Here is a 24439-nt window from a genome sequence, read left to right as displayed (position 1 = left end):
CACCACACCTCGGCGCCGGTAACAGCTCCGCTGCTTCTCCAGCCCCCTTGGTAGTTGCGAGGGACGCACCGGAGCGGAGCGGGGCCGGGCCAGGCTGGGCCGGGGTGAGGATGAGCGGGGACGGGATGAGCGACCTGCGGCAGCGGCACGGCCGGGAGCCCGGAGCGGCGCGGGACAGTGAGGACAAGGTGGGCTGCAGGCACCGGCGGGGAGGCCTGCGGCGGGCGGGCGGGCTGTGAGGCCTGCGGAGTGTGAGGGGACCCGTCGCTTACTGCGCTTACCGGACCCTGAACCGCGATAGCCGCACAGCCGACCTCCGGAGAGCCTGAGAGGGGTGTCTGTCCGCGGCTGGGCACCCGGCCCCGCATCCCGCCTTTGGGAGCGTGGGGTCTGGGTGTAAACTGCGCTTCATGGGTACAGGGAAGGGTACCAGAGCTCGTGCAGGGCCTGGAGCACGAGGGTGATGGGGAATGGCTGAGGGACCTGGGGGGTTCAGTGTGGAGAAGAGAAGGCTCAGGGGGGACCTGATGGCTCCCTACAACTGCCTGACAGGAGGATGGAGCCAGGAGGTTCTGGGCTCTGCTCCCAAGGAGCAAGGGATGGGACAAGAGGAAACGGCCTCAAGCTACCCCAGGGCAGGTTTAGATGGAGCTGAGGAACAATTCCTTGCCCAGAGGGTGCTCAGGCATTGGAACAGGCTGCCCAGGGCAGGGCTGCAGTCACCGTCCCTGCAAGTGTGCACACACCGTGGAGACAAGGCGTCAGTGCCATGGGTTAGTGGTGGCCTTGGCAGTGCTGGGAAGCGATTGGACTGGATGAGCTTAAAGCTCTTTTCCAGCCTGGTTGATTCTATGACTTTTTTCTGAGTGGGGGTCACTGAACCCCTTAGGAGAGGCTTTGAGATTGCCCAGCCACCCCCCGTGGGTGCCCTTCCCTACACAGGGATGCACAGGCTCCATCTGGAGCTTCATGAGGTTTTGTGGTTGCATTTCTCCAAAGAAGAGCTGTGAGAATGAAAACCTGCCTCTGTTTTCCTGTAACATCTCCATTCCAAACCCAAGCCCAGCTGGATGCATGGCAGTCCCTATGTGAGCAGTGTTGTTACCCTTACCATCTTCATTGCCACACCTCACTGACCAGGAGAGGACCCTGAGGAATTAACCAGCAAGCAGAACTCTTTAACTGGTACTGGCAGAGTCACAGAGAGCCAAAACTGGTGGGAAAAGTAGTTCTTAGCTGTATTGATGCTTAAGGCATGCACCTGGGGAGCAACGCCTTTAGTCGCATCATATGGATATTTCCTCTGTTAATGTGGGAAGGACGCAGTTCAGAGAAGCATGAAATCCCTAGGCAGAGCTGTCTTTTGCAATGTTATTTCATGTTTAATGGAGCTTTGAATGCCAGGTTAATACCAGCTTGGAGCTGTACACTCAGAAGTGGGGAAGCTTTATGGTTGTCATGTGATTAGAGAGGGAGCTGGGACAGAAAGTGATGACACTGTTGAGAATGGGTCACTTTGGTGTTGATCAGAAGGTTCTGCCTTTTGCCTACCTTATCTGAAGCTGCACAGACCCAGATTTACCATGAAGAGAGCCCTAAGATGGCTCCTGTTTTGTTGTTGTGGCAGGACCTCATAGCAGCCTTCCAGTATCTGAAGGGTGCCTATAGGGATGCTGGGGAGGGACTCTTCATTAGGGGCTGTAGTGACAGGACAAGGGGTGATGGGTTAAAACTTAAACAGGGGAAATTTAGATTGGATATAAGGAAGAAATTCTTTCCTGTTAGGGTGGTGAGGCACTGGAATGGGTTGCCCAGGGAGGTTGTGAATGCTCCATCCCTGGCAGTGCTCAAGGCCAGGTTGGACGAAGCCTTGGGTGAGATGGTTTAGTGTGAGGTGTCCCTGCCATGGCAGGGGTGTTGGAACTGGATGATGTTAAGGTCCTTTCCAACCCTGACTATTCCATGACAAAGCTGTTCTCCTCTAGATAAGAACGTTTGTCTCAGTTGGAGTTCACTTCGCTGCAGAAAACCTTCAGGGACTTCAATATTCCAGAACTTTTGTGGGAGTTGGAAGAGGTCCCTCAGCAGCTTGGGAGGACCGAGGCTGCTGAGCAGGGATGCACATTCCCTTGGCCAAGCTTCCATCTCCCTTCAGCTACTTGGGATGCTCCTGAAGGAGGTCAGAGGGCTGCTATTTTGAGTGCAATCCTGTTACTTCCAGGCAAATGGGCTTTTTGTATATATAGAGCCTTCTGAAGAGCTCCTCTCACAGTACCTTATTAATAACTTGGAAGTGTCTTTACTATAGAGAGGGAATATGAATTCCATCCTGCTCATCCTAAAGCAGCTCAAATGAATTGCAAGGGAAAGAGACAAAGACGTTTCCAAGCACTGAAGAACACCTCTTCAGGTGCTGAACGTGACAGCTGTTAGCAATAGAAGGCAGTTATGGGAGGCAGAGAATTCCCTCAAACTCTTCCATTCGAGCCTGGTGGGAGCTTACCTGGTAACAGTGATCTTCAGTAGGAAAACCCTGCAGCGTTGTGCTTGCAGCTCTCAGCAGCAGCAGGTCACTCTTTATTCCCCCGAGATAATGCTCTTGTGTGTTTAGTGCTTGGGAAGTGCCTGGCAGAGCTTGGGAATAACATCAGTATAAAGCCAGCGCAGCAGAATTCCCTGTGCACATTGCATTGCTTGGTGGTCTTTGCTTGCCCAGTGTGTTGCTTGCAGGTGCTGCTGTCCAGAGGGGGGATTCCTGTTTCTGCTTGGTCATGCAGTTACCCTTGCCAAGGAAAATAGTTGAGCAAAGCATATTGTGGCCTGCAGAAACCCTGGTGGCTGTAGAGCAGAGCTCTGGGTACAATGAAGGAGTTAAAATGAGCTGTAACCATCAAGGCTGGCTTTAAGATGAGGCCCGGAAAGCTGTTTTGTTCTTGTTCCCCGTGCTGGTGTGATAATGGCAAGAGAGAAGCTGGTTTCGCTTTCTGCTCCTCTAACCCTTGCACGAGGCTGCAGCTTTGATGTTTAGCTTATAACTAAAACTGCTGCTTCAGTCGAGACGCTTGTGCCAGAGCACTTTAAAATCGATTTCTGGTCAAACTGTTGTGCAACCCAGTCTTGGTCTCAAAGGAAACGAGGCAACATCTGTTTACTCTGAGCAGTGAACTCCCTCTGATTCCCCCCCTATAGAAAACCAGGCAGACTTGCCCTGAGATGTGCTTGGTACCCGTTTCCTCAGCCCAGAGGACTTAGATGCTGTTAACTGTTGCTGCTTGTCTATGTATATCTGAGATTAGGTGGTCAAAACGAGCTCTAGTTTCTTATTACCTTCTCCCTTGGTCTTTGTGTCACAGAATCATCAGAGACTGGTTTGGATTGGAAGGGACCTTAAAGCTCACCCAGTGCCAACCTCCTGCCATGAGCAGGGACGCGTTCCACTAGACCTCCTTCCTTTGCTTTGTAGGCTCACTCTCTAAAAGCAGAGGTCAGTGTGTGGTGTGCATCCCATTAAGTCATATTTTCTCTTCCAATTTCCAAAGAGAACAGGAAAAGGGCAGAAGAAAATTGCTTCCTGGTGCGTGCAGAGCTCCTGAACGCTTCTGCTGGTTTAATGGGATTTCAGTATCATTTCTCAGTAGTGGTTTGTACTCTGTGTGGCTTGGCAGTGAGGACAGAGGGGTTTTTCCTTCTCCATCCTTCTTTTGCCAGGAGGTTGCCCTAGTAGTTGTCTGGCTCTCAGACAGGAGTGAAGTGTGTAAGGGTGAAATGCTTCCAAGGTTAATAGTTAATCCTTCACTTCCAAAGGATGAGAACCCTTGGTCTTTCCAGCCTGGTTTTGCAGTGGATCGAGGATGTGACTTTTTATCTGGCTTCATTAGCACTGTGTGGTACAAAACAGTGAAAGACTCTGAACTACCAAGCCTCCTGATTCCTTATGCCTCCAGGCATTTTGCAAGACTTCCTCAGTGATCTGAAGTGCTTTAAAGATGCTGAGCTGAGTAAATGCTGGATGTCTGAACGCTGGTGCTGACAGCGGTCCCTCAGGCCTGCTTTGGAGGCTGAAGGGAGATGCAAACAGTTGCCAGGTGGATGCAGCAGCTCTGATGTTGGTGTTCAGGATGTAGAGAAATACCAGTGCAGATGCTCTGAAGGTTTAGGCAATTGCAAGTCCTGTTACTGCCCAGGTCACAGGAGAGCTCCAAGTAGTTGGGAGTTTGTGATAACAAGGTGAGGACCAAACCCAATTAAACCACTGCAGTGATGCCTCTCTCCATCTTCATCCGCAATAAGAGAGGCAGAAGTCCAAGACCTTTTCCAGACCCACCCCAAAGGCCTATTTCTTTTTAATAGGCCTTAATGTTATTTTAGGCTTGATACCAAGCATCGCTTGGCCTTTATTCTGGATAGATGCTAGCAAATTCAGCTCTGATGAGAGAATGCATTTTGGCCTCCCTTGCTGTTTGATGCTCAGCTTTAGAGTGCCTGCCAACAGGAGTGTGTTGTTATCCCTTACTGTTGATTGTGCTAATGAGGAACGGGGCTGATTGCCTTTCTAATGGAGCTCATTACAACCAGCTTGCAAATGCAGTACCTGCAGCAGCTTTTGGCCTGCCATGGAGCTGGTGGAAGAGCTGCAGGCTGCTCACTATTCCCTGTGGATGGTGTCTGATTTGACCGCTCTCCAGGGGGTTGGAAGTGGATGAGCTTTAAGGTCCCTTCCCAAACCACTGTAGGATTCTAGGATAGAGACAGGGACTCTGGATGCTCAGGTTAAACCCCTCAGGCACACATTGCTTTCCCATTACTCAGGTCTTTGAATAGTTCAAAGCTGGCTTTTGTTTCCAATCCTTATTAATGACCAGATGATTTATTTCTGTCTGGTCAGGAGGGCTACACAAGACAAGTGTCTCTTGGCAGTATGTGGAAGTTGCTGTTACCTCCAGCATGTGGCTGACCTGTTTTCTGTAGTGTTCCTGCTGGGTCTTAGTGGATGTGGGAGCTTCTTCCCAAGGTCCCTATTGCTGCAGTGGCATGTCCTTGCTCCTGACCATGTCTTGTTACTGTACATGGTAAGGTCAGTGTAGCACAGGGTGGTGGAGGGAGATGTGGCACATCCACAGCTCCTGATGGATGCTGGTGCTGCCTTCCCCCCCATGTTGGAGGCTGAGGTCAGTGTCAGTGCTCAGACAAGCTGCTTTGTATGTGAATGGTGTCTCTGCTTGTGCTCCTGAAGCCCTGTGCTTGCCATGATGTGTGGGTGGTGGTGATTCCTGGGAATACAGGGATGTTTGGTGCTGGGAAGAGGGAAGCTGTGATGTTTGCACTTCTCTTCCCAGCAGGGAGGAAGCTGAGGACTGATTTCACTGCCTGTCAAGCACATACCACACATTAGGTGGTAAGAAAACTGATTTATCCTCCTGCCTGCTTTTAATAAGCAGTGATTGGCACCAGGGGTAGACCAGCCTTGGAAATACCTTCCTTAGGAAGGGTTTTTGCATGAAGATACAGTTTTTCCAAGCAGATCACTCTTTCCTTTCTGAAAGAAAAAGCGTATTGCCACTTTGTATTTGCCAGGACACCAATATTCTTTGTATTGGCAGAAAATTATTACTGTGCCTGTCAATAGCTCTCTTGTTTTCCCCTACATGTGGTCTGTGTTAGCATGTGCCCCTTCTGGTGGTCTGCTTCACTTGACTTTTCCCTGATTTATGTTTGCCAGGGTTATAAAGGGCATGAAGAGTCATAGATTTCTCTTTAGAACAAGCCTGGAGGTTTATGATGGTAGCTGTGCCTTCAGGAAACTATTGATTTGGGTTCCTCAGGGTTATAGCTAATACTGGTCCAAGTCCCACATGGCTCCTTTCCTTGCGATGTTCCAGTGTGAATCATGCGCCTGCTGCTGCAGAGCTCTGTTTGTTCTCCCCCTTCTTCCTCACAGCAGATCACAATGTCTGTGCAGAGCCACAGCTTTGGGGCAGCCTCTCCCAGACACCAGTTCCAAGAGGTACTTCAGAGCTTTACTTCCTTGTTTCTGTATGTGTTTTCTCTGTCTCTGCAGGGACAACAAAGTCTACCAGTGGGTAAATGCCACGTAGCAGAGGGATGCCAGTTAGATACAGGAGAACCCAGCACTGAAGCCTATCTCCATCATGTGCTCCAGAGGGGGAGGCAGGTTCCTTTCTTTGCAGTAGGAAATGCTGGGGGAATGCCAGAACCAGCAACCTATTGTACACAAAAGAGACCAAAAATAGCTTCTTGAAAGGACTTGGAGCCTGATGCGTTTACCTTCTTGATTCCCTGGAATGAATGGATGCCAGAGTGGGTGCTGTGCTGAGGGTTAACTTGTGCTGAGTGAGTCAGGGATATAGGACTTCACATGACTCATACTTGCTGACACTGAGATCAGGCTCTTTTATCAGGCTGTTGTGCTCCATGCAACCCCTGCATTCCTTCCATCACATCCCACTGGTGAGCTGAGCTTGGTTGCGATCAGAACAAAGCAGGTGGCTTTGGGAGCATGGGATGGGGATGGGAGTTTTCTGTCTTTCACCCTTTGGAGCTTCTGAACCAAAAGAGAATATCTTATAGTTAGGATATATCTTATAACAGGATGAGTTTTTGCCTTGGTGGCTCTGTCTGTGGTGGGTTTACCTGTGGCATGGATCTGTTGGAGATAAGAAGGTGCTAGTGTCAGTAAAGCACTGAAGAAGGGGTGATGGGAATGGGGCAGACAGTTTTCCCAGCTGTAGGAATTAAAACCACTTCTGCAAAACATGGAGATCTTCATAAGTGAGGCCGCTGGGTTTGTATCCATTAGACTAATTATACTGGCCTTGATCCTGCAAATGTGCTCAGGGGTGAGAATAGCAGAGGCTTTAGTGCAAATGGTGCCTGTTGTTCTAGCTGTCAGGTTTATTGCCCGAAGAAAACAACTCTTTCTCTCTTGAGCAGTGTAATTAGCATTTTCCATCACAGCTTTTGGTTCAAGTCTGGCAGGAAGTCTAAATAAAACAGCAGCCTGCTTCAAGAAAGGTGCACAAATACAGGGTTTTCTTGAATGAATTTCATGTGCCAGCATCGAATAGTTCACTGTATCTCTGTATTGGGCTGAACATTTTTGGCAGGGAGATTACTGCCTTGTTTCTATGGCAACTGAGATCATGTCATGGATACTTGGACATAAAACCCCATGTGCTCACAGCTTCGGCTCTGAGAGTGCCAGTTAAGCTGTGAGCACAGATTTCTTCCTGCATGCTTGCAGGAGTTCAGTTTCAAGCAAGCCAAGACAACTCCTTTCTCTGTGCATCTTTCTTTAGGGTGATTAAATACTTGTTTGCAAATGTTACTTGGATCTACTGGTTTCACAAATACAACAAGCTAGTGGGTATCTGGCTTTTTTCCTCTGTTCTGGTTTAGGGGAGAAAGAGCCCTCACAGACATCAGTGGGTTTTACTGTTTCTTCTCATCATGACTTGTGTAAAAAATGAGTTACGATAAATGGGCATTGCTGCTTTGGTTTTATCCCTCTGCTATCTGATTCTTTAGGTTGGGTAGAAGGCAGAAGCTCTTCCCTGTGAGGGTGCTGAGGCGCTGGCACAGGGTGCCCAGAGAAGCTGTGGCTGCCCCATCCCTGGCAGTGTTCAAGGCCAGGTTGGACACAGGGGCTTGGAGCAAGCTGCTCCAGTGGAAGGGGTCCCTGCCTGTGGCAGGGGGCTGAAACTGGATGAGCTTTAAGCTCCTTCCCAACCCAAGCCAGTCTGGGATAAGAAGCCTTCAATAACGAGATGATAAATTGAAGGAGCTCTGGGCTTGCCTACGGTGCTGGACAGGCGAATTTGCCCAAGAAAGCCCTTCAATTTAATAACTCCACGTTGGTAATAAAAGCCAGTAAAAGCTACTGCATCTGATTGTGTTCAAATGGACTTAAAGCTTCCCCTGTAAAAGAAATGGAAAAATAAAGGCAGATTCCAAGGTAACTGGAGGGATAGATTGATTCGCTCTTACTAAGGGGTTTTAATTGTTTCCTAGCTCTGCATCATGCACATAGATTTCTAACATCCACATTTGCAGTGAGTGCTCTGCCCTGCTTCTGCCTGGGAGGAGAGAGGCAGAGGGAATAGCAATGACTGTACTAACAGGAAAAAATTGGTGTGGGAGAGGTGTAGTAAGAGAACACGCACAGAAGCAGCATCAGAAACCTGGTGTTTGTTAGGGGAGGAGCAGAACTGGTGATAGACCCCCATCTCTTAGCCCTGGCTTCTCTGAAATGCTGCTTGTGCTGGCACTGTGGAACGTTCTGTTTGCAGTCTATGGTTTAACAGAGCTCAGATCTGCTCTTTGCAGAAGCACTGATTCTGGAATGAGCTTATATACTCACCAGTGATAGCCCTTGGCAAGCATCACTCGCTGTGCCTGCTTGCTCCTGCAAGCTGCTTTGCACAAAGCGTGGCTCTGATGATTATCCTTTGGGGTGGGGATCTGTCTGGCTTGGTTGCAGGACTAGTGAGGCAGCAGTGGAAACATGCAGTGCAGAAGGTGTTATCAAGGCAATGCCACAGCTGGATTAAGTAGCCTAAACCAGGGCATGTCACACTGAGGCTTAAACAAGTTATTCAGCATGCTGCTCAGCTGCTTCAATTGGTGATTTGTAGGCTGCTGGTTGCAATCTGCATAAAAGGTATAAAAATAGTGTTGATTACTGAGTCCTTTCCATAGCCTATATCTGGCATAATGTCCTATATAATCTTAACACTCCATTTCAGACAGAGAGCTAAGCAGGGAGAAGAGCTGAACCCTGACACAGCTTGGTTGTTTTCAGAGTGAAGGTGTTCAAACACACGTTAGCCCTCACTTGGGTGAGTTCTTCCAGCAGGGAAAATGTTTTCTTCCACCTCCTATCAGGCTTAAATTAAGCAAGAGATGGAGGAATGAGTCCTACACTCAATATTGACCCCTAACAGCATCCCTTTATCTTGACACATCTCTTGATCTTCGTCTTTGTACTCTGAAATAAGTGGTGATGTTTGGAGCTGTGAGGATTGAGTGTTGCATGACACCACTGAGGAGGAAATGGGATGAGGGGAGCAGTGGGATGCGTGCGCTGTTGGACCCATCCAGTGAGGCTTTGCTCCTGCTCTTGGAGACCAAAACCCTTCAGTGTCTCACTGAAATCAGGCAGTTGATGATGTGATTTACAGCCATTCCACTGCAACATCGGTGCCTTGCAATGAGTGGAGGAAACCATCAGCTGGGCTGTGGCAACTGTTAGATTAGCTTGGTTGCAACATCAAATTCCTCTGCCTCTTGAGCTATGTGGTTGCTTTCATCCTTCATGCTCTTGGCCAAGAAGGCATCAGTGCTCTTTCCCCTTCTTTTAGCCTCTGAGTGCTTTTTGAAACTTCTGATCCTCTGGGCTATAGGCAAGGAATGATTTGCACTTTGCCTTGCAATGTCAGTGCTCTGGGGAATAAAATGCAGGGATGCTGCCTTGGATCTGCTTCCTTGTTTCAGTGCTTAGGCCTTTTATCCAGGGAATAAAAGTCCTTTTAAGGCTGGGAATTGTGCATGAAATAATGGATACTTGGACTGCATTAGAGACCTGCTTGAGGTCTGGGGTTTTAGCCTATACAGGTAATGATGTCTGCCCGAAGTACCCAGCCGCTTCCTTGTCCATTTGATTTGGAGCAGTCACATAAAGTTTTCTTCTTCAGACATCTGCAACAAGAGAAGAAAAGCCCCATTTCTTAAGCAGAATCTAGAAGACCAGAGGAGAAACTGAGTTTGGGCAGGCTGGAGCTGAAGCTTTTGCTCTTACTTGGGTTGCGCACAGGGGAATTCTGCAGAGAATCCTTTTGGAGAAAGTGTTGCAATGAGAAGCTAATACAGTGCTCTGATTTCCTCAAACCTGCTGGAGAGTAGGGCCCCTGTGCTGTGCTATAGGATGCCAAACTCATGATCTTCAGGGAGTCCCTGGCAGTGCTCAAGGCCAGGTTGGACACGGGCTTGGAGCAAGCTGCTCTTGTGGAAGATTGCCCTGGCTGTGGCAGAGGTTGGAACTGGATAAGCTTTAAGGACCCTTCCAACACAAATCATTCCATTATTTCCAGTCTTTTTGCTTGCTGCCGTATGGATTTGATCTTCATGCTCCCAGCTACATGGCACTAAATCTCTCTGAGGTCTGAAGGTCCTCCAGGTCAGTTAAAACCCAACTAAAGCAAAGCCAAGCTGCACTGCTTTGCCAGCTCTCCAAACCCACATAGGGGCTGGCAGAGCTCTTTAGTTTTGCTTTCCTCTTCTCTTCCCAGCAATGGGAATGGAAATGATGAGTGCAGGGCAAGGTGGGAAGAGGTAGCACAGGATGTCACTGGTGCAGTGGCCACTGCTTTGCCCATCCCCACAAGTCATTTCTGACATGACCATTGTATTTTTAACTGCCCCCACCTGATGGTGTCTGACTGGTCTGTTTTAAGAACCTGGCCTGCTGCCATTGGTGTGTTACAGATGGGGAAATAATTCTCTTTCCCTGCCTTAAATAAGGGAGCTACTCAACTCTTGCTGCTCTAGTGAGCTGCAACGTGGTCACACCAAACCAGCCCCGGTGGCTGCTTGGTTTGGTCCCTATTTCCAAGCACAGAGCAGTGCTGCCTGGGAGCCCAAAGGGATGAAGTCTCTGTGCAGAGCTCCCAGCTTGGCTCCCTCCTTGTTTTTCCTGCTAACATGCTCTCCTTTCCGGGAGTTCTAAAATAGCCCATGGGCCGAGGCCAGCTCCTGATGCACAAGCGCTTCCCCTGGGAGCAGCGTTTTCCTTCCTTGCTGCAAGCTCTGCCACTGAAATGAGGGGGAAATGGGGAAGTTTGGGTTCATCCTCTATTTAGGAGCCGAACCGGATGAAGAATCACCACTGGAGAGGAGGCATGGGGCTGCCTGGGAGCCAGGAGGTCGCTTGTAATCCTTTCTCTACCAGTGGCCTTCTGTAACCTGCTGCCTTGCCTGTATTTATTTACCTCCTAACTACAGGCCTCTGCTCTGAGCTCAGTGCTGGAGCAGTACAAGGGGTGCAGAAGGCACGGGTGTTTCTTTCCAACACATCAGGCCCCTTCTGTGGCCAGAGGGGATGGTTGGGTGCAGGTGATAAGCCATGCTCTTCCTCTTCAGCTATTTGAGGATGGGCTTGGTGGTATTTTTAGTGTCTGCCTGTGAAGTCAGCCTTGAGCCTGTCTGCTTGGAGGCCTTCCTTTCTAATTTGGGCAGGGTTGCATACTTGGAGATCTGCCTGGGGACTGGGGACCTTGTAAGAATTCCTGCTAACAAGCCTATGTCTCCCAGGCACTTGGAGGTGCTTATTCATCAGCTGTGAGGGATCTGTACCTGTTCAGAGGGAACAGATCCTTTTCTCTGGTTGCTCCTGAGACTGATGGAGAGTGAAATCCCATCGTGTCTGTCACCTAAACCACTTGATGTTGTTTCTCATGGGTATAACCCTGTGTAATACCTGCAATATTTGCTTTCCTCATTTGTGCAGAAGCAGAATGGTGGTGTTGCATCCAATGGGCTGGTCTGAGTTCCTTCAGAGTGTACCTACTAAGGCTCTTTGTCTCTCTTTAACTTGCAGGAGTCTGAGTCTGAGAACAAGCTGGATGGAGAGACAGCATCAGACAGTGAAAGCAAATCTGAGTTTGGAGGATCCCCCCCGGTGCCAACATCAGATGACACTCCAGAGGTCCTCAACAGGGCCCTCTCCAACCTGTCCTCAAGGTACCACTCACTGAGCATCATCTCCCTCTGCTGCCAGGGTCCCTGCATGGTCACTGGGGCTGTCCTAGCCCCAGCAGCATGGTGGTGGCTGCTGGAGGCTGAAGAAGCTGCTCTCAGAAGCGCTGTGTTTCCCTCCCTGGTATGCAGGAAGGTGCCCCTGAGCCACAGGAAACAGAAGATGATGGTGACAGTGCTTGGGAGAGCAGAGCTCTCAGGGGTGCTGTGGTGGGAGAGGTCCCAAGAAGAAACTAGGAGTATTCTTTACAGGCTGCTTTGGGGAGGAAAACATCTTATTTCTGTCATGGGAGAAAGTGTCTCTGCTGGGTGTGCTGTGGGGATGGGAGAGGTTTGAGGCAGGGTGGTGGGACATAGGACCAGGTTGCCCAGAGAAGCTGTGGGTGCCCCATCCCTGGCAGTGTTCAAGGCCAGGTTAGACCTGGCTTGGAGCAAGCTGCTCTAGTGGAAGGTGTCTCTGCTCGTGGCAGCGGTTGGAACTGGATGAGCTTTAAGGTCCCTTCAACCCAAACCATTCCATGATTCTGTGATTTCATGGTCTCCTGGACAGCAGTGAGGGTGCAACACACCAGAGCACATGTGTGCTCTTGAAAAAGGGTGTAGAGATGGGTAATGGTCCCCATTTTAGTTGAACTTATCATGTAGCTTGTCCAAGGTGTGTGAAACCTGTAGCTGAGCAGGAACAGACACTCTCCCATCCCATTTCAGCGCCCTGGGAGATGCTCTGCCCCTGCATGTAGTGAGGGGGAGACTGAATTGTACTGCAGCCTCGCAGCTGCTGCAAGCAGGCCTTCAGTGGGTCGAGGCCTCTGCAGCACTGAAAGGAAACTTGGGGTTCCTAGGGCTTGTTTCCTTCCTGTGATATGCAGAGAGCAGCAGTGCTCTCCTGCTTCCTTGCTTTGGTTTGACTTTCTCTAACGTCTTCCCTTCTCTGTGGCTTAGATGGAAGAACTGGTGGGTAAGAGGCATCCTCACGCTGGCAATGATCACCTTCTTCTTCATCATCATCTACTTGGGACCCATGGTCTTAATGACAATAGTAAGTGCTTCAGAGAGATCCTGGCACTCACAGTGGTTGGGGCAAGGTTGCTGGGGTGGGCAGCTCAGAGCTGAGTATTGTAGAGGTCCTTTGTCCACTTGCTGGATTTCCTCTGTGGAGGAAGCCTGGAAGGAATCAGTGACTGCCTGCCCTGATGGGCAGCATATGGTTGCAACTGAAGCTAACACCAGGAGTTGTCAGGAACCTCCTGCAGAGGAAGGGGGAGGGAAAAGCAATGTGGGCAGCTTCCCATGTTGGATTAGGAGACTCTGCCAGACTGGCAGCAACTGCTAAAGTACCTTTTGCTGTACACATACATGGCTTTTTATCTCCCTGAGGAAAGAGGTGTTTAACCAACATGTGTGAGATCTTCTGCATGTCTTTTGTGCAGGTGATGTGTGTCCAGATCAAATGTTTCCATGAGATTATCACTATTGGCTATAATGTGTACCACTCATATGACCTGCCCTGGTTCAGGACACTCAGCTGGTGAGTAAGGGGGCTTCTGTGGCACAGTAATGCTTCAACTCCTCACAGATCTTCTGGCTGCCTCCAAACCAGAGACCCTGGGATTGCTCTGTGCTGACCAGGGTCATCTGGTAGCAGGTCTTGTCAAAGAAAAGCCCCCATAAGTCTTGAAAGAGCCTGTCTGGATAAAGGTTGTCCAGAGATTTTTGTCCCATGATCTGTGCAAGGACCAGCATTGACAGGCATGATCCTTTGGAGATGGACATGGGTGCTCAAGTGAGATGGGAGTTTTTAGGTGAACACTAGGACTTAAGGGCTGGGCAGAGGGCAGGCGCAGCGCTTTGGGGCTGCAGAGGCCTGTTGAGGAGTGCCACCTAAAGGCAGAAAGTCTTTGTGCATCAGGAGCCCAATTCCAAGTCTCTTCCCTGTGGGATCCATAGCAAGGCAGAGCTGAGTGCTGCAGCCACTGGTTCAAATGAAGGTGGGATTCCTGAACTGCAGGAAATCAAGTTCTGATGTCAATTGAAGCAAACCTGTTTGCAGTGGGCCAGAGCAATAGGAAGACCTCAGGGATCAGTCACTTTCTGTCTCTCTAGAAGCCTTTTGGGGTTCTGCTAACGAGGATCTGCATCCTTCCCAGGTACTTCCTGCTCTGTGTAAACTACTTTTTCTATGGTGAGACTGTGACAGATTATTTCTTCACCCTGGTTCAGAGGGAGGAGCCCCTGCGAATCCTCAGCAAATACCACCGCTTCATTTCTTTCACCCTCTACTTAACAGGTAGGGACCACGTTTTCTCTTGGTTCATCTTGGCTGGGCTGGAGGGGAGAAACCTCCTTGAGCTAACCTTGTCCAGAGCCTTGTGTGCAATGCAGTGTCCATAGCAAGTGAGCTCTGCTCTTCAGTGATGCTGTAACTTGGGTGCATTGTTGGAGTATCTCTTACATGAGGCTCTGTATAAGGAAACTCCATTACTCCATATGGGTCAGCCAAGCTTGATTGTTAATTGTCCAAGTATTACTTATAGGCAGTGGTATTTTGTGACCTCCAAAGTAGTTCATCTTCCCACTCCCCATTGCTGCTCCCTAAGGAGCTGTGTCATAGTGAAATAGTATTTGTTGCTGTTGAAGATGCATTCCCACCATTTGCTATCCTTCTGTCTCTCATCAGGTTTCTGCATGTTTGTTTTGAGTCTGGTGAAGAAACATTATCGCCTCCAGTTCTACATGGTAAGGTTAAATGCAGGGCCTGCCTGCCCCCACTTGGAGGCAGAAGGAATAATGTAGGCTGCTTGAAAATCCTCTGTGGAGGACTAGGTGTGTGCTGGTTGTGCATTGAAATGCTGCCTGGAAGAAAAGTTACTGTGAGCAGAGGGTAGTTTTAGGAAGCTTTCCAGTTTATTCAGCACACAGGGGTATGGCTTGGGTATCTGTCAGTCTCTTCTTATATTGTCAAAAGGCTGAGAGGTGTGGGATGAGGGTGGGCTAAAGAGTGTTTGGTCTAGCAGAAGTCTTCCCAATGAAGGTCACCTCTGGGCTTAAGCTAAAGTATGCCCATAAATTACTGCTGGTGACTTGTCAGCTCTGATGGCCCTGGGTGTTTGTTGTGGTGAAGGTGCATGCTAGACCTGCACATCTGCATGAGCTGCTCTCTGAGGTGTAGCATCTGATTGCTAGAGCATCACTGCCAGTGATGTGTATGGCAGTGTCTAGTGCTTGCTGTCTTCTCTTCCAGTTTGGATGGACCCATGTGACGTTGCTAATCGTTGTTACCCAGTCACACCTCATCATCCACAACCTGTTTGAAGGGATGATATGGTGAGTTGCTGTGTGTTCCACGTTGCTTTGTTTTCTGCAGAACACTGACCACGTTTTTTGAGTTCAAACTGTTCTACAAAAACGAATGGCCAAGGAGAAGGTGCTTTGTGTGAGGAGCTGACCTGTTCAGAGTAGAGAGACTGGGACCTCTTCAGCATAGGACTTGCTTTGAGCTACTTGAGCAGTTCAGGGAGTTCTTGTAAAGAAGCATCTGGACATTGCTGTGGGGTGCAGGGACCTATTAAGCAGCGTCAGGCCTTTGTAGATGCTTCCTTTTGATACCCACATCTAGCAAATGATGGGCAAGTGTTGCTCAGCACTTGATTTGGGGCAGTGCTGGCAGTACCATGTTAAAGCAGCACTGTGAAAGGAAGATGGCAACCTGCCACCTTACTCCAGCTGCTGTGGAGAGGGAAAGCCCCTTTGGTGGGATTACCAAACCCAGCAGGGGCAGGAACTGATTTTGGCCACTTTAAGACTTCACGTTCCTCTGTGTGTCATAACCATCCCAGGAGACTTTGGAAGCTGCCTGCTTACAGCTAAAATGCACCCTTCAGGGGTGAGGGAATCTAACAAGGCAAGTATATAACAGCATGTCATATGTGGAAAAGAAAATGGGCTTAAACCAGGCCATTTTGGCTTCTCAACCTGCTTTTTAGTCCAGAGCACTAGAGTAACGCCCAAGATTCCCTAGGAGCTTTATGTGGCTGCTCCTCACATTGCATTGCAGCAGGAGGTGTTGGTGTGATGGCACTGCAAAGCATCTTATAGAGCTTATTTGAGTCTTGGAGTTTTATCTTGGCACTTCCCAATGGTTTGATTCTTCTCCCATCCAGGTTCATTGTCCCAATTTCCTGTGTGATCTGCAATGACATCATGGCATACATGTTCGGGTTCTTCTTTGGCCGCACACCACTCATCAAGGTTTGGAACACTTTGGGGGGCAAAACACCCATTTTTGGCTTCTTTGGGTCTTAGCCCTGTGTTCCCTCATCTCCAGTTTTATGGCTGCTTGTGGGTCTGAAGCAAAGCTCTAAATTAAACTTGGTCTTTGAGGCTGTAAAGTTAAATCATAGAATCACGGAGGTGGGAAAAGACCTTTAAGGGCATCAAATCCAACCGGGAATGAATGAACCATGTCAGACCAAGATGTTGGTGTCAGCTTCTGACCAAACTTGTTGGTTGGTGGCACTGATTTGTATTGCCTCAGCAATTCCCAGGGGAGGAAGGGCTCCAGGGGTGTGTGGAGATGTATGGTCTGTAATTCCCCCCTTTCCTTTCTCTGCAGCTCTCCCCAAAGAAGACCTGGGAGGGGTTTATTGGAGGATTCTTTGCCACTGTTTTGTTTGGATTGCTGGTAAGTAGCAACCATGGAGCTTCTTCCATTGTTCTCTTCCCTTGATAGGTGTCCTGTCTAAAAACTGCAGCCCAGCTTTAAGCACTCTGGGCTCTTGCCACAGACTTCCCTTTTCCCTGGCTGACCAGGATTTGAACTGCCCATGGCTTTGTGTGGATGCTGCAGATGGAACAGCACTGCAGGAGGTTTTTAGTCCATTTTAGACCCTGTGACATGTTCATTACAGTAACTATCCATGACATTTTCTCTCTGCTGCTGTGCATCATTTCAAGGGCTGTGTAGGGAACAGAGCACTCAGAATATTCTTATCTCGTTTTACGATGATCTCTGTGTCTGCTTGGTTCTGTCCTCTCAGCCCAGGGTTTCCTGTCTCAGCGTGTCCTTATGGGGCTCCGAGCACTGCTTGTTGAGCAGATGCGCTTGCTAAATGGAAATGCTCACTCTGCCTTTAGCCAATTAGTGCTTCTCAGGAGAGTAATCTCCTTACTGAAGCTGGGAGCATGGCTCCCTCCTTGCCTTGTCCCCTTGAGTTGCCTTTTCACTTGAGATCAGCTCTGCCACATTGCTCAGGGAAATACTAATCCTGTTTTCTCTTGCCGTGTCTCTTTTCCTCTCTCCCGGAAGCTGTCCTATGTGATGTCAGGGTACCGGTGCTTCACCTGCCCTGTGGAGTTCAACAATGACACCAACAGCTTCACAGTGGACTGTGAGCCATCCGAGCTGTTCCAGCTACAGGAGTACAATATCCCTGTGGTGCTGCAGTCCGTGGTGGGCTGGGTAGGACTCTCTTTGCTTACTGGATCTTACTTATTGGGATAGGAATTCTAAGAGACCAGGGCTTTATTTTGATGGTCTTCGAAGAGACATGACGAGGGATGATGGTACAAAAGGGGGATTTTAGTGGTGCTCTGTGTTGGCTGATGGCCCAAAGAAATCATCCAGAGTCCGGTGGGACATTAAACTACTTGAAACCCAACTGACCTAAAGCCTGGAGAAAACGGAGAAAGAGGGGTAAATGCTGTTCTGATTGAAAAGCTCTCTCTGATATGATGTTCTTTCTGCAGAAGACAGTCCGGATGTACCCCTTCCAAATCCACAGCATCGCTCTGTCTACTTTTGCCTCCCTCATCGGGCCATTCGGAGGCTTCTTTGCAAGTGGATTTAAGAGGGCCTTCAAAATCAAGGTGAGGATGGTGAAGGTCCTTTCCGTTCTAGAAAGGAAAGGCTGAATGGTTGCTACCACTCTAAATAGTCTCTGTGCTCTGAGGAGTGGCAGGCTGGGCGCTTTGGGAAGGGATGGGAGGTTTGCTGGGTCACAGGGAAAATGCTGGAGCAGGATCAGGGGGTTTTAACTGAATGGGGAGGGACCTTAACATTTCAGCTGGTATTTGAAATGCTGCTTTTGTGCAGATCTTGAGCTAGAGGAAGAAAGAGCCAGTCAGGAAATTTTGCAATCTGAGGTTTCCCTTGATGTCTTGCACTCTGGCTTTATGTCTAAACAGTCTATGTTCCGTTAAGATGCCTTGAAAAGGCAAGATGGGGTTGCAAGAGATAAACATTGGCCTTCCTTGACCTTTGAGTGACAGATCCGAGTTAAGCCTTGATGCCCCTCAGGCACTGGTGGTCTTCCTAAAGGAGAGACTTTTAAAACCAGGGGGAGATTAAACAAAATATCTTCTTAATCTGGCTTTTGCCTTCTGGAGAGAATTACTGCAGGGGTGTGTGTCACACACAGAGGTACTAATTCAAGTGCAGGGCATTTGACACTGCTGAATGTGCTCTCTTCTGCTTTGCACAGGACTTTGCCAACACAATCCCAGGGCATGGAGGTATCATGGACCGCTTTGACTGTCAGTACCTGATGGCAACCTTTGTTAACGTGTACATTGCGAGCTTCATCAGGTATTTAGTGCTTTGTGGGGAAGTCTGGGGGCTCTCAAACTTAGGAGATGTACAGGCTTGTAGTTAGAATCATAGAATCACAGAATGGTTTGGGATGGAAGGGACCCTCAAAGCTCATCCTGTTCCAACCCCCTGCAATGTGCATATGGACATCTTCATCTACTTCAGAAACCACGTCCAGCCTGGCCTTGAATGTTTTCAGGGATGGGGCATCCACCACCTCTCTGGGCAACCTCTGCCGGTGTTTTACCACCCTCATTGTAAAGAATTTCTTCCTCACATCCAGCCTGAATCTCCCTCTTTTAGTTTTAAACCATCACCCCTTGTCCTATTGCAACAGGGCCTGCTAAAAAGTCTCTTCCCATCTTTCTTATAGGCCCCTTCCACAGTGGACAATGCTCTTGGAGCAGATCAGGTTTGGGGTTGAGGTTTTTGTTACAGTTCATCATCCTGTGCTTTCTGAAGCCATTTCCACACCTGAAATGGAGTTAAGCTCCTTGGGTAGACCTGGGAAAGGAACAGATATCATGGAGATTTAGCAATGTGACTCACTGCTGCTGATGCTTTTGTGTTTCAGAGGTCCCAACCCAAGCAAACTGATCCAGCAGTTCTTAACCTTGCGGCCAGACCAGCAGCTCCACATCTTCAACACACTCAAAGCACACCTTGTTGACAAGGGGATATTAGGTCGCTTGGAGGATGCATAGACAGTGGTGATTGGAACAGGACTGAAAACAGACCCACCTCCTCGAGGAAATTCCTGGCTCACCTGATCTCAGACAATAACAAGGCCTCATTTCACTGTAACTTTTCTTCCTTTCTTGTTAAATGTTTGCATTTTGGGGTGTTTTTTTTAATAATAAATTTCTATAGCTTTGGTTCAAACGAGCAAATCTTGGGTTTGTAGCTGAAGAGGAGCTCAGAAGGACTGTTGGGTGAAGTAGGAGGGTATGGCTGTCCTCGTGGGCTGGTCTTCACCTCACTGCATGTGGGCAGCGCTGAACTTCTCCTCTGAGTGTGTTTCTGCAGGGAATTACACCAGCGTTGGCCGTACGTGTGTGAAGGTGAAGCCATGCAACTCCTGTCGGGCCAGGCTGTGGCCACGATGGCAACTCTGGGATCATCCTTTCTCCAGTGGGAACTGTGAGTGCAGTGTTCATATCCCCAGACAGCCACGGTCCTGCTTGCGTGCAGTCTCCTGTAGCCTGCACGGTGAGCACGAGGCTTCCCTCATTGGAAGAGGATCTTGTTCTAATCCAGCTGTATTTCTTCTGCCCAGCCAGGCACTTGCATCTGTGTTCACTTGCTGCTGCTTGCAGTGCCTCCCCCTCCCCCTTCTGGCTGATAGTTTGGCAAATAAGAGTTTTATAACCAATTAAACCAGAAAGACTGAGGAAAAAGAGTCAAGAACCTGGTAGTTGCTTGTGGGAATGTGGGAGGTTCCAATTGCTTCAATACTGAATGGAGTAAATAAGGTTTGAAAGAACATTGAAATGCCATTGAGTAATTCCTGCCAAGTAAAGCAGGAACAACCCTTTAACTTGGTTCATTTCCCCCCATCAAATAACCTTTAAGCAACACTGAACCACACTTTGGTTGGAAACCCCACACTGGGAGATAAATCTGGGGAGCATATTCCTATTGTTCCTTCTCCTGCAGCTGCTGGTTGGGGCTCCAGCACCCCCTGGAGCTTTCAGCTGGGTATTTTGGTTTCCTTTCAGGGATCATGTCTATCACCTGTTTGTTACTTGAGTTCTAGATGTCCTGCTGCTGAGTTCATCATGGTCTATGTCGCATTTCAGTCTGGGTTCATTTACCTGCAGGCTTCTGTCCTGCTTCTCTTCCTAAACCTTGTCATAAGTAGTTTGTACTTAATAGGTATAAGTTTTATCCAAGTATTTTCCTTTATTTTGTCATACTTTTGTATTATTTAAAAATGAGAGCCCTAAAGATTGTAAACCTCTTTTTTTTGTGATTAGATAACGAAAATATCCCCCCCCTTTACACCTTTTGCAATGATCCCAAACACGAGGTGACTCTGATTTTACTTCTTTCTATAGTTTGTGCATGGGAGAGAGAAACTTCATCATATTTTAACCTGGGGAGCGAGTGTCAGGGAAAGATAATACAGAAGTACATTGCTGTTTTCAAGCATCCACCTTCCACACAGCCACCCCCTGCATATAGAGACATGCACACACTGCAAGCTAGCTAAGTATCGACAGAAAAGAAGTCACCTGGACATAGTTTGTAGCTCAGAGTCCGTATTCTGATCCTGCCATTGCTTTCCTTTCCCCTGAGTGAGCCAGAGAGCACACATGTGTAAATACATGACCAGATGCCGACGTCTCTCTTACATTCCTCCTTCCTGAGTGCTCAGCTCTGCTTCATCTCCCTCATCAGGAACCACAGGGCAGGAGGTTGTGCTCCTTTTGCTGCAGGTATTTGGGTGAAAGCAGATTGCAGGGAAGAAGGGGCTGCTTCCACAAAGTATCTTCAGCCAGTGCTGGCAGAGTTGCTGGCTTCTGGCTTCTGCTACAGGGGAGCCAGTTCAGGACTGTTTGAAGCTAGTGGTTGTACATAGAGGCTTTCCTGTTCTGGCTGTGGAGACTCTTCCCTTCCAGCCTGAGTTAGGCAGGGGTCTATTTTCTGTTGATTTAGAGGTCTCATCCCCTAATTTGGGAATTAAAGGGGAGAATTAAGGTGCTTCCATCTCCCTTTGTGCAGGGAGGATGCTTGCTCTGTATTACACAGAACCATTCGGGTTGGAAGGGACCTCTGGAGATCGTCCAGTCCAACCCTTTAGCCACCTAGAGCAGGTTACACAGGAGCACATCCAGGTGGGTTTGGAATGTCCCTGCAAAGCAGTTTGCCCTGTGGGGTCAGAGAAGCTGATGCTTTTCTGGATTCCCCAACATCTGCCAAACCCCTTTGTAAGTGCACTCTTGGGTCCTAAGTCAGTCCTCAGAAGCTGTAGTGGTGATAGGTATTACAAGAGATGCTCTTTATGTTAAGAAGTTTTTCCATATGGCTCTGCAGTCCCCTGCTCATGTTGCTTTCAGCCTTTGGTACCTCTTTAGCTGTAATTAGTGGGGCAAAAGCCTAACACAAAGCTTTCCTGCATGCTTTTGAGTGAAGCAGCATTTGGGCCTTTTGAAGGGTGCGGTGCTGGCTGTGGACACTGGAGGGCAAAGCAGTTGCATTTAGCAGCTTCCAGGGCTAGAGAGGAGCTGCAGCAGTGTTTGCATGTGGCAGCTTTAGTCTTGCTTCCTTGCCAGCAGTGCAGTGAAAGGGGGGGCTTCCGAGGCTGATTTGATCCTGAAGGGTTCATAGAAAGGGTTTAGCATCCTGCTCTGAAGTTCATAACTGAGTGGGACCAGTGCATCCATTTGAGAAGTGAAGGAGGAAGGGAGGGAGAGGAGAGGTGTGAATATTATTTGCAAGCTCTACAGCTCAACATGCTGAGAAATAGTGGTGAGCTCTGTAGTGTGTTCTCTGTTGGGGTGAGAGCCGTGGTGGCAAACCCACTTCTGTACCACTGGTGTGAGTGTATGTGGTAGCACTGCTCAGCTCTTAGCGAGAGCGCTGTCTGAAACAGCATTTGGTGGGTTCTCCCCATCAGCCCAGCCTGTGAGTGGCTTTTGTTTGCTGTAAATACCTCAAGTTAGGCGTAGAAAGTCTAGAAGAAACGCAAAGTTGATGTTACTGGCTTTGGCTGCCCCTAAAGGAGTTAATTGTGATGCCAAGGGGCATGTAGCAAGGCACATTAAGCCTTGCAGGACCTTGGTCGTGCTGCAGCTCTCACAAGCATTAGGTTTGGAGGGAGAGCCCACGCTGACACCAGGGATGTCCAGGTGAGGTGATACAGGGATGCTCCTGTGATGTTGCTCCAGCTCAGCATTGCACCATGGTTTTTGTTCTCAGTGGGCTCCACCGTCAGAGAAGCTCCTCCAGCTTGTGCCCAGCAAGAAGGGAATAACCAAGCACAGGGGGAGGTACTGTGCCAGCCAGAGTGTGTGTGCTTGGGAGGGAAGGAAGAGAAAAGCAGGATTTGGCCAATGTGAAGCCCAGCAGAGTGTCACTGCTGCTTGTGGTGTGGAGACCACCTTTTCATCAGCAGTTGTAGCAGACACAGAAGGATAAGTGTATTTGATCAAAGGGATAGAAAGCTGCTTTTGCTGGTGGGAGAAGCTGCTGTCCTGGTGAAGGGACTAAACATGATGCTGGTTTGCTGGTGGGTGATTTAGTACAGGTCAGACCGGGTTTGATGCTGCTTGGCTGGGTCTGTGAGGATGAGCACTTGGCATGATCTGATGGGAATTTGCTCTTCCAAGTCAGATAAGTTTGCAGATGGGATGCACGGCTCAGTGGAACATCTCCACCTGGTTCCTGCATTTAGGGTCATGCCCACCACTGATCAGCATATGTTAGTTAGAGATCCTTCAGGCTGATGGGCTCAGAAGTCTGCTGACACCGATCCCAAGCTGTTGCATTGGATTCTTGGTACCCTGTGCAGCTGGAAATCCCACAGCATCAGCTAATGCTTGGCAGCAGGTTGTGAAATGCCAGTTTCTCATGTTCCAAGGGCTGTGTCCTGTTTCTGATGTGTGCAGCCAGTCCCCCTGAGCATGGTTGTGATGGGATCTTGGTATCTCTTTCTTCCCCTGCCTCCTCTAACCAGCTCTGTGTAAGAGGAGGAGGGCAAAGCTGTGTGGGGAGCATCCATACGACTCATCCAGACCTTCCTGGGGACTGGAGAGCATCGTGTCCCAAAGAGCATGGTATGAAAGCTCCTGTGGTTCCTGCCCTCTGTAACCAGCCCCAGAGTTGCTTTTGTACTGCTGTAATCTTGATGTGCTCCTGTTCTCCAGCCCTGATGTGTTTCTACATCTGCTTCTTTCTCTGTGCACTGTTCTTTTGATTCATGGTTTAGCTACACCTGTAGAGTTGCCTTTCTTTACCGAATGTCCAGATGTGATATATTGTATATTTTAAAGTATTTACCCTATTTATATACTATGTGTTACTGTTAAATAAATATAAGTTCCATTATCTGTAGTGTTTTATTCAGTGCTGTGTGGGAGATGCTGAAAGCCTCTTGTCCATGTTCTGCGAAGCAGATGGGTCTGTTTTAACCTGGGCTTCCACCATTCCTTGCCCTGTAGCTCTTGTTCCTTAGGGATCTTCAGAAGAGCAAACTGGTTGTGGCAAAGACAGACATGAAAGCTGGAGATGGGCTGAGCACACAGGTCAGGTTGGATGGGGCTTGGAGCAAGCTGCTCTAGTGGAAGGTGTCCCTGCCCATGGCAGGGGGTTGGAATTGGTTCATCTTAAGGTCCTTTCCAACCCAAGCCATTCTATGACCAGACCATCCAGGCCCATCTGATCCAAGATGGTGTTGATTCAAGGGAGGTGTTGACACTGCTGCCTCCTGCAGCTGAGCCCGTTTTACCCTAAAGCTTTCATTGGGAATGTGGAAAGCTGCTGGACTTCCACCTAGCATCAGTTGCAGCTTCCTTTCAGCTGTTTCTCCTGATGTGTGTGGTTAGAGCAGCACTAGTTTTAGATCTTGTGTTATTTTGAGTAGTTTTGACTTATCAGCTAAGCCCAGCCCAACCCAGCAGTAGCCTTCTTTCTGCTTCCTGTCACACTGGGTCCCCGTATTCAGGTAACTTAATCCTCCATCAACAACCTAATGTGCTACCCTCTCTCTACAGCATTACTCCAGAGTCCCAACTCTTGTGTTGTTACACATCACCCAAGGAGGAGCGTGCAGGTTAAGTAGGAAGCTGCTGAGCAGTGCTGTGCTATGAAGCAATGAGATGCTGAGAGGTCTTGAAGGATCTGCTCGTGTTAAATCTTTCAGCAACTGCCTTGCAGTGAGTCACACACATCATCTGACACACCAGCCCCAGAGGCTATCAGCATTGCTGCTTCCATTTCAGCTGAATCATAGCTTCATAGCATGGTTTGGGGTGAAGGGACCTTAAAGCTCATCCAGTTTCAACCCCTGCTATGGGCAGGGACCCCTTCCACTAGAGCAGCTTGCTCCAAGCCCCTGTGTCCAACCTGGCCTTGAACACTGCC

General features: G+C 48.9%; 1 protein-coding gene across 1 annotated transcript; it reads left to right on the top strand.

Annotated features, from left to right (window-relative positions):
• Positions 1 to 48: 48 nt before the first annotated feature.
• CDS2 (CDP-diacylglycerol synthase 2) lies at positions 49 to 23404 on the top strand. Its single transcript, XM_062620971.1, has 13 exons — positions 49 to 188; positions 11612 to 11754; positions 12712 to 12808; positions 13200 to 13297; positions 13917 to 14056; positions 14447 to 14505; positions 15011 to 15093; positions 15930 to 16017; positions 16382 to 16450; positions 17075 to 17227; positions 17515 to 17634; positions 18249 to 18352; positions 18930 to 23404. The coding sequence occupies exons 1-13, from the start codon at positions 111 to 113 to the stop codon at positions 19057 to 19059; spliced, it is 1362 nt and encodes a 453-aa protein (XP_062476955.1). The 5' UTR covers positions 49 to 110; the 3' UTR covers positions 19060 to 23404.
• The last annotated feature ends 1035 nt before the right edge of the window (positions 23405 to 24439 follow it).

This window comes from Pezoporus occidentalis, unplaced genomic scaffold (assembly GCF_034315485.1).
Source record: "Pezoporus occidentalis ecotype Australia unplaced genomic scaffold, CSIRO_AGI_Poc_V1 ctg226, whole genome shotgun sequence".
NCBI lineage: Eukaryota > Metazoa > Chordata > Aves > Psittaciformes > Psittacidae > Pezoporus > Pezoporus occidentalis.
This window is presented reverse-complemented; position numbering and strand designations above follow the sequence as displayed.

Coding starts and splice junctions, on each gene's coding strand:
- CDS2 (XM_062620971.1), top strand. CDS start 111: ATGAGCGGGGACGGGATGAGCGACCTGCGGCAGCGGCACGGCCGGGAG. Junction 189..11,611: donor CGCGGGACAGTGAGGACAAG/GTGGGCTGCAGG, acceptor TTTAACTTGCAG/GAGTCTGAGTCTGAGAACAA. Junction 12,809..13,199: donor CCATGGTCTTAATGACAATA/GTAAGTGCTTCA, acceptor TCTTTTGTGCAG/GTGATGTGTGTCCAGATCAA.